Below are 7,360 nucleotides of genomic sequence, written 5' to 3' on the forward strand. Positions count from 1 at the left end.
TATTATATGTACGTGTGTATGTGAGTGAGTGTGTGAGTGTGTGTGTGTGTGTGTGTGTGTGTGTGTGTGTGTGTGTGTGTGTGTGTGTGTGTGTGTGTGTATACAGTTAAGTCTAAGAACACATTCACATGCATACGTATTCAAATATATTGACACACACTCACAGATTAATATTTAAGTACAAATATTTACGACTTTCCGTTTAGCTTACTAAATTAATTTTATTTCTTCTGTCTGTAAATTGTTTAATTAAGAAGTCATAAATTGGAAATAAGTCATGTAAAACAATACAGATACTAAAATTCACTTCGTTTACAGTTTGTCAAGATTAAAATGGATCTTAGAGTACAACTTTACCATTTGTTGTTTTCTTGTTAAACAGTTTAGTGAGAAGAGAGGCAGTTTGGCTATGGTTGGTTTTAGGGACTGTGTGACTGATGGGAGAATGTTATTGTAAACCAGGAAAGCTGGCTGAAGTACTTCAATGACAGTGGATCTAGCCAAAGGCAGCTAAGAGATGGTATTAAACTGGGCCACAGGTTGTAGTCCATCAATAAGTTGTCTCAAGAGCTTCCTCTTATATTTCTTTCTACTTTTTACTACAGGTACAAGGTCAGCAATTTTTGGGGAAGAGGTAAGTCAATTATATTGACCCGGGAACTTGACTTATTTCATAGACTCTGGCATTTATTTTATAGACACCAAAAGGATGAAAGGTCAAGATGACCTTGGTGACATTTGAAGTCAGAACATGAACCCAGAAGAAATGTTATTCAGAATTTTATTTGGCATGTTAATGGTTCTGTCAGCTTGCTGTCTTCCACTTTCCACTTTTATTGGTTTCAAATTTTGGCACAAGGCCAGCAATTTCAGGGATGAGTTAGTTGATTACATCAACCTCAGTGCTCAACTATTGACCCTGAAATGATGAAAGGTAAAGTTGACTGTGTGGAATTTGAACTCAGAATGTAAAGATAGATGAAATGCTACTAAGCATTTTTTGCCGGGCATGCTAATGATTCTGCCAGTTCACTGCCTTCCTTCTATTTATACAGATTTCAAATTTTGGCACAAAGCCAGCAAGTTCGGAGGAGGGTGTAAGTTGATTACATTGAACACCAGTGCACAACTAGTACTCATATTTTATTGACCCTGAAAGGATGAAAGGTAAGGTCAACCTCGGTAGAATTCGAACTCAGAATATAAAGACAGATGAAATGCTTCTAAGCATTTTTTGCCGGGCATGCTAATGATTCTGCCAGCTAGCTCCCCACCTTACTCTCCATTTATATTGGAGAGAGATGAATACTGAAGATTAATTTACAGAAATGAATAATCATTGAGAAAATATGAAATAACCAGAGAGAAAGCTAAGTAATGGCTGGATTATTATTGTTTTTATTATAAGTTAGTCAACGGAAGAGCAGTAACCACTTTGTTACAAGGCCGGGTGATGGGGGCACAAACCAGATCAAATGACACTATGAAAGGAGTGGGGTAGGTGTTATATATAAAATAACAAGTAAAAAGTAAACCTAATAGATTAATGTATCAAATACAGCAATTAGATTTAATTCCAAAATCAAAAAAGTTTTGATGTTCTTAAAATAGTTTCTTCCAACAGTATTGGCTTGATTCTCCACTAAACCATATAAAACTATGCAAACGTTAATATATTAAGAATGCGTCTAAAATACTGTGATTTAACTGTGTAATTTCCCTTGCTATTGTTATTACATTCAGCCATGCACGAGACAATTCATGTAATATGTATAAGAACTTTAAGGATTGTTTAAACTCTGATGTAGTTGGAAGGTTATGTGGAGGAAAGGACACCAAGGGTTACTGCCCTTGGATATACCAAACACTAAAAGTGCATACGACCTTTGTGAATTCTCTGAACAAACTAGTGAGGTTGATGTACATGATGCCTGAACTGAGCAGCTCATACTTAATCTCTGCAGAAAAAACATGAACAGAAAGGTTAACTGGAGGTCTGCTCTGATAGCTTGCTACAGTGAAGGACCAGTTAATGTTGTTGTATAGCTCTCAGGTTGTCTTGATAAAATAGCAGACATAATGTGAGAGATATTCCAGCTGTAACTACTCCTTTTTCTTTTAGACATAGTATATGTTGGACTACATTATTCAGTATATTCTTCTCCTTTTAACCTTGTAGGATACGATTAAATGAGATTTAGGTACTGTTTCTAGCAGGTCAAGTGACCACTCATTGGTTCAAGGACCAGTTCTTAAACCAGGTAATGTGTTAGGTCAACCATCCAGATTTATAGGGATAAGTAATTATAAAATATAATTAATTCCAGGAATATAATATGTCTTAAAATAATTTGTGGGAGAATAATGTTTTAAGTGTAAAAGAGTGTTGAGATATTTGAAGGAATTAGATAAATGACAGAGCAAGAACCTGGTGGATTTCTAGCCAAGACAACTTGTTATATGATTGTAACTAGTATCAAACATTTAGTGTCAATTCTAGCTGGGACCAAGTGTGATGTTTAGCTGCAATTAGGAAGAATTCTTTCATAGTTATTTGGTGCAACTCCTTGTATTTTATATGTGAATGTGAATGTCTCAGGCTGAGGATCCAAGCTTAGTCTTGATTTTATGGTTTTTAGCAGAGTAAAGAAAAATAAATTTTCAGGTGGAGATATTCTTAAGTGCTCCAGTTCACTTGAAGGTTATGTAGTCCTGTGTACTGACCATCCATAATAAAACACCTGCAGTAGATGTGAACACAAAAAAATGTATCCACGTGACTGCTTCTTGCAGAAAGTGGATAATGAGCAGCAAGCATTAAATGGAAGTAGCAGCAGGAATTGGTTACAAATTATTGAAATGTAATATTATCTGCTAGCACAAAGTGCATGAGACAAATGAGTTGTCAATTTTACTCCAAGCCAGGTCAAGAAATAACTGCGAGCATGGAGTATAGCTTATTAGTGAGAACTGGATATTGTGGCAAAAAAATTAGCTGATCGCTGTTGTCATTTAATAAATACACAATTACAAAGTTTTATTTCAAATAAATAGTTTTCTTTTACCAAAATCTATATTTAGAACACTGAAAAATTAATAATAATAATAATATTGATGGCTTGCTAAGAAATATCTCAACATAAAATGTTTGTTGAGCATTGCAGAGTTGATTGGATTAAAAGCATGGGATTTCTGATAACTGAATGCAAAATCAATGGTAATTCCATGATCAAAGATTGTTGTATGGACCACAGAGGTGTCATGTTGTAATATAGGATTATAAATAGTGATACTAAAGCAACTGTGAGATATACAGTTGGGGGTATGGTATATGGTATAATAGTCTCCAGTGATGATAATATTTCATTTGAGGAGACATGCAGGGCTGCAAGAAATATTCCATTGTTCTATATTTGCATAACTGGTATCATATCATAACATATTCACTTCTGCTTTTTCACATGTACACAAGCACATTGATAGATGTCCAGACACACATACACACATGCATACACGCATGCACGCACACACACACACACCACACACACACACACACACACACACGCATGCACACACACATAACCACCTATCCTTTTAAACAAACATTTATAATCCCAATAGATGGTGCAAAGTAAAAGCAGTAGAGCATACATGGAGCTTTTAAATGTCACCTACATGGATAACATCTCTATGCATCTCATCACCTGTGAAATCACTTGGACTAACAATAACAAAGCAAGAATTCGGTGAGAAGAAAAAGGCAAAGTTAGGCTTTGAGTATCAATAAACTGTCATCAGTTCCTTAGTTTTTCCTGATTTCATGTTTTTATATATGGAAAATTTTGGATTGAAAAAAAAATAATAAAAAAAAAATAAAAAACAAAACAAAAACCCTCCCCACCTTAATTATGACCAAATCTTCATTTGCATCCAGGAACAAAGAGTCGATAGATTTTCTTAAATAAAAATATACAAAAATTATGTCAATGTTCTTTTAACATATTTGAAAAAATTATAAAATAATTAATTGTTCCTTCAACATTGTATACACAAACATCTCTCTCTTTTATTTTGAAACTTTTGTTTTTCCTGTTCCTCTGTGTTTGACAAAAAGAGACAGCTGCTGATAGAAATCCCTGCACTTCAAATGCTACTGATTAGGACGGACAGAAGTAACCACTTACACAGGTAATTCAATGGAACCAGAATTTTGGGGGGTAAGATATAAAAGTTTGGAGACATGACCGCTTTTGAAAAGAAAATGCACCAAAATACTGAAGCGGTATGCAAAATAAATAGCAAGTAGTAATAGTGTGTCAATGAGGACAACATGTTTGATGACAGAGGACTGTTTAGAAAAAGTTTTTGTCATCGGCATCCACATGCTTTTACAACCATTCCTTGATAATTTTTAAGGACTACTTTGTTTTGCTCATCGAGATAAAGCATTGAAATCGAGCTAAGTTCTGTAGGTACACAACATACCTCAGGTATTCTGTCGGGCATCACAGAATTGACAAGGGTCTGAACAATAGCATGATTTGTTGAGTTCAAATAGTCTGAAATTGGGAATGGGCATTTGCCATCACAATAAAAGGCTTGGTAACCCACGGGGGCCACAATCCATTCTGTCCATCCTACTTCATTAAATGAAACATACATTGGGTGTCTACGACATTCCGCGCCCGCTTTTCGGTGTCGCTGAACTTTTTTTGAACGCCGTCGTTTTTTTTTTCCTCGTTCCCTTCTGTGTCTTGCACTTCTTCGAGAACGTTTGAGGGGTACACCTTTTCCATCGTCAGTGTAAGTGATAAGTAAAGGGCGAGAATTTTGCCATTCATTTTGTTCAATGTCCGCTGTTCTCTTTAATCGTATATGTTGATGTGGTTGAACAGAAACTGGGTTTTTTGTTGCTGTAGATAGTCGAATGTGCAAACCATGGTTTAAATGTGGCGTTTGTTTCCATTTCAGAACAGCTGGGTGTACATCAAAAACAACCCATGTTGATGTATTACTGTTGCTGTGAATAACCTTAGTGTCAATAAGCCGTGTAATGCATTCACTGGAACTTCCCCATCGGGGTGGACTTATAACTTCGTGGACCTCTATACGAATAGGAAAATATTTCAGTTTTTTAAACATATTTTTATTATTATTGTCTCTAGTAATGTTATAATTACTATCATATGAATTATCAATAGAAATGTCACTTGAGCTAGCAGCTCCTCTGTAGTTATATTCATAAAATTTAGGATCCCAGAAGATCCTTAAATCAGCTGCTGTTAAAATCTCTTCTTCCATCATATTAGAAATGTTGAACATAATGGTACTGGCATTTTCTTCTGTGCAGTCCATGAAGTGAGGGTCTGGAAAAAAAGAGAGGAAAAAATGTTAATCATTGTCACAACTAGTCTTTCAATTTGGAATATTTTAGTTTCATACTCTCCTTACTCTTTTACTTGTTTCAGTCATTTGACTGTGGCCATGCTGGAGCACCGCCTTTTAAGTCGAACAAATCGACCCCCAGGACTTATTCTTCGCAAGCCTAGTACTTATTCTATCTGTCTCTTTTGCCGAACCACTAAGTTACGGGGATGTAAACACACCAGCATCGGTTTTCAAGTGATGTTGGGGGGACAAAGACAGACACACAAACATATACACACACATACATATATATATATATATATATATATATATACATATATACGACAGGCTTCTTTCAGTTTCTGTCTACCAAATTCACTCACAAGGCTTTGGTCGGCCTGAGGCTACAGTAGAAGACACTTGCTCAAGATGCCACACAGTGGGACTGAATCCGGAACCATGTGGTCCGTAAGCGAGCTACTTACCACATAGCCACTCCTAAATACTCAGGAACAGATTTTAATATGGTACTTAATCATGTCAATTATGCACACAATTATACATAGGCATAGGAGTGGCTGTGTGGTAAGTAGCTTGCTTACCAGCCACATGGTTCCGGGTTTAGTCCCACTGCGTGTCACCTTGGGCAAGTGTCTTCTACTATAGCCTCGGGCTGACCAAAGCTTTGTGAGTGGATTTGGTAGACGGAAACTAAAAGATGCCCGTCGAATATATATATATATATATGTATATGCATATATGTATGTGTTTGTGCATATGTTTGTGCGTCTGTGTTTGTTCCCCCAACATCGCTTGACAACCAATGCTGGTGTGTTTACATCCCCGTAACCTAGCGGTTCAGCAAAAGACACTGATAGAATAAGTACTAGGCGTACAAGGAATAAGTCCTGGGGTCAATTTGCTCGACTAAAGGCGGTGCTCCAGCATGGCCACAGTCAAATGACTGAAACAAGTAAAAGAGTAAAAGAGGTGAAAATAAAAAAACATTATTGCAAAATATCATCAAAAATTCAAGATCTGAGTTTTTCATGAAGTAATGCCACTTAGACAAATTTCGGCTTAAATTCTGGCAATTTCCTCACCATCATATTAGCAAATACACGATGAACTAAAGGGTAAATTCTCTTTAATTGTTAATCATGTTACTTGACCATACTTCTATTTTAAAACTGGAAATTTACACCACCTCCAGATTAAAATTCACACACTTCTCATTGACTGACATTGTTAGCCAACTCTCTTGCTCTCATTTCTTGATCTGAATCATCACATTTATCTAGCAACATCTCAGTAGTCATTCCTTTTCTCAAGTCTTTCTGTGAACATTTTTTTCCTGCTGGGAAGAGCTCTCCTACAAACGTATGAGTGTACCCAGGAACATATGCAAGGGAAATAACTAATGTATACGTATGATCATTTTTTTTATGGAAGTTGTCTCCCTTGCATCAACTGTATTCTATTCCAAGAGTCTGGCTGCCCAAATGCGAAGAGGAGATACTCTGCAGCCCATTGCGCGCGCGCACACACACCTGCAACTAGACACTGAGCGACACTGCTTTAACCTAGGCAAGGACTATAGCAATATTAAAACACACACACACACACACACACACACACGAACATATACATATACACATACGTACAACACGCGCATATACACAAACACAAATAGTTTCACACGCATACTCTTTTACTTGTTTCAGTCATTTGACTGCGGCCATGCTGGAGCACCGCCTTTAGTCGAGCAAATCGACCCCGGGACTTATTCTTTGTAAGCCCAGTACTTATTCTATCGGTTTCTTTTGCCGAACCGCTAAGTGACGGGGACGTAAACACACCAGCATCGATTGTCAAGGAATGCTAGGGGGACAACACAGACACACACACAACACACACACACACACACACACACACACACACAACACACATATATATATATATATATATATATATATATATATATACATACGAC

At 36.7% G+C, this 7,360-nt stretch overlaps 1 protein-coding gene across 5 annotated transcripts in view; it reads right to left on the bottom strand.

The window, feature by feature from the left end:
- Positions 1 to 1,375: 1,375 nt before the first annotated feature.
- The window catches only part of LOC115217374 (bone morphogenetic protein 2-like), a 248,443-nt gene continuing 242,458 nt past the window's right edge, over positions 1,376 to 7,360 (bottom strand). For all 5 annotated transcript variants that reach the window (XM_036507693.1, XM_029787050.2, XM_036507692.1 and 2 more), the window contains one exon: positions 1,376 to 5,366. In XM_036507693.1, the coding sequence (XP_036363586.1) occupies positions 4,369 to 5,366 (998 nt within the window). In that variant the 3' untranslated portion in view covers positions 1,376 to 4,368. The remainder of the gene's footprint in view (positions 5,367 to 7,360) is intronic.

The sequence above is a fragment of the Octopus sinensis genome, linkage group LG11 (genome assembly GCF_006345805.1).
Source record: "Octopus sinensis linkage group LG11, ASM634580v1, whole genome shotgun sequence".
NCBI classification, from domain to species: Eukaryota; Metazoa; Mollusca; class Cephalopoda; order Octopoda; family Octopodidae; genus Octopus; species Octopus sinensis.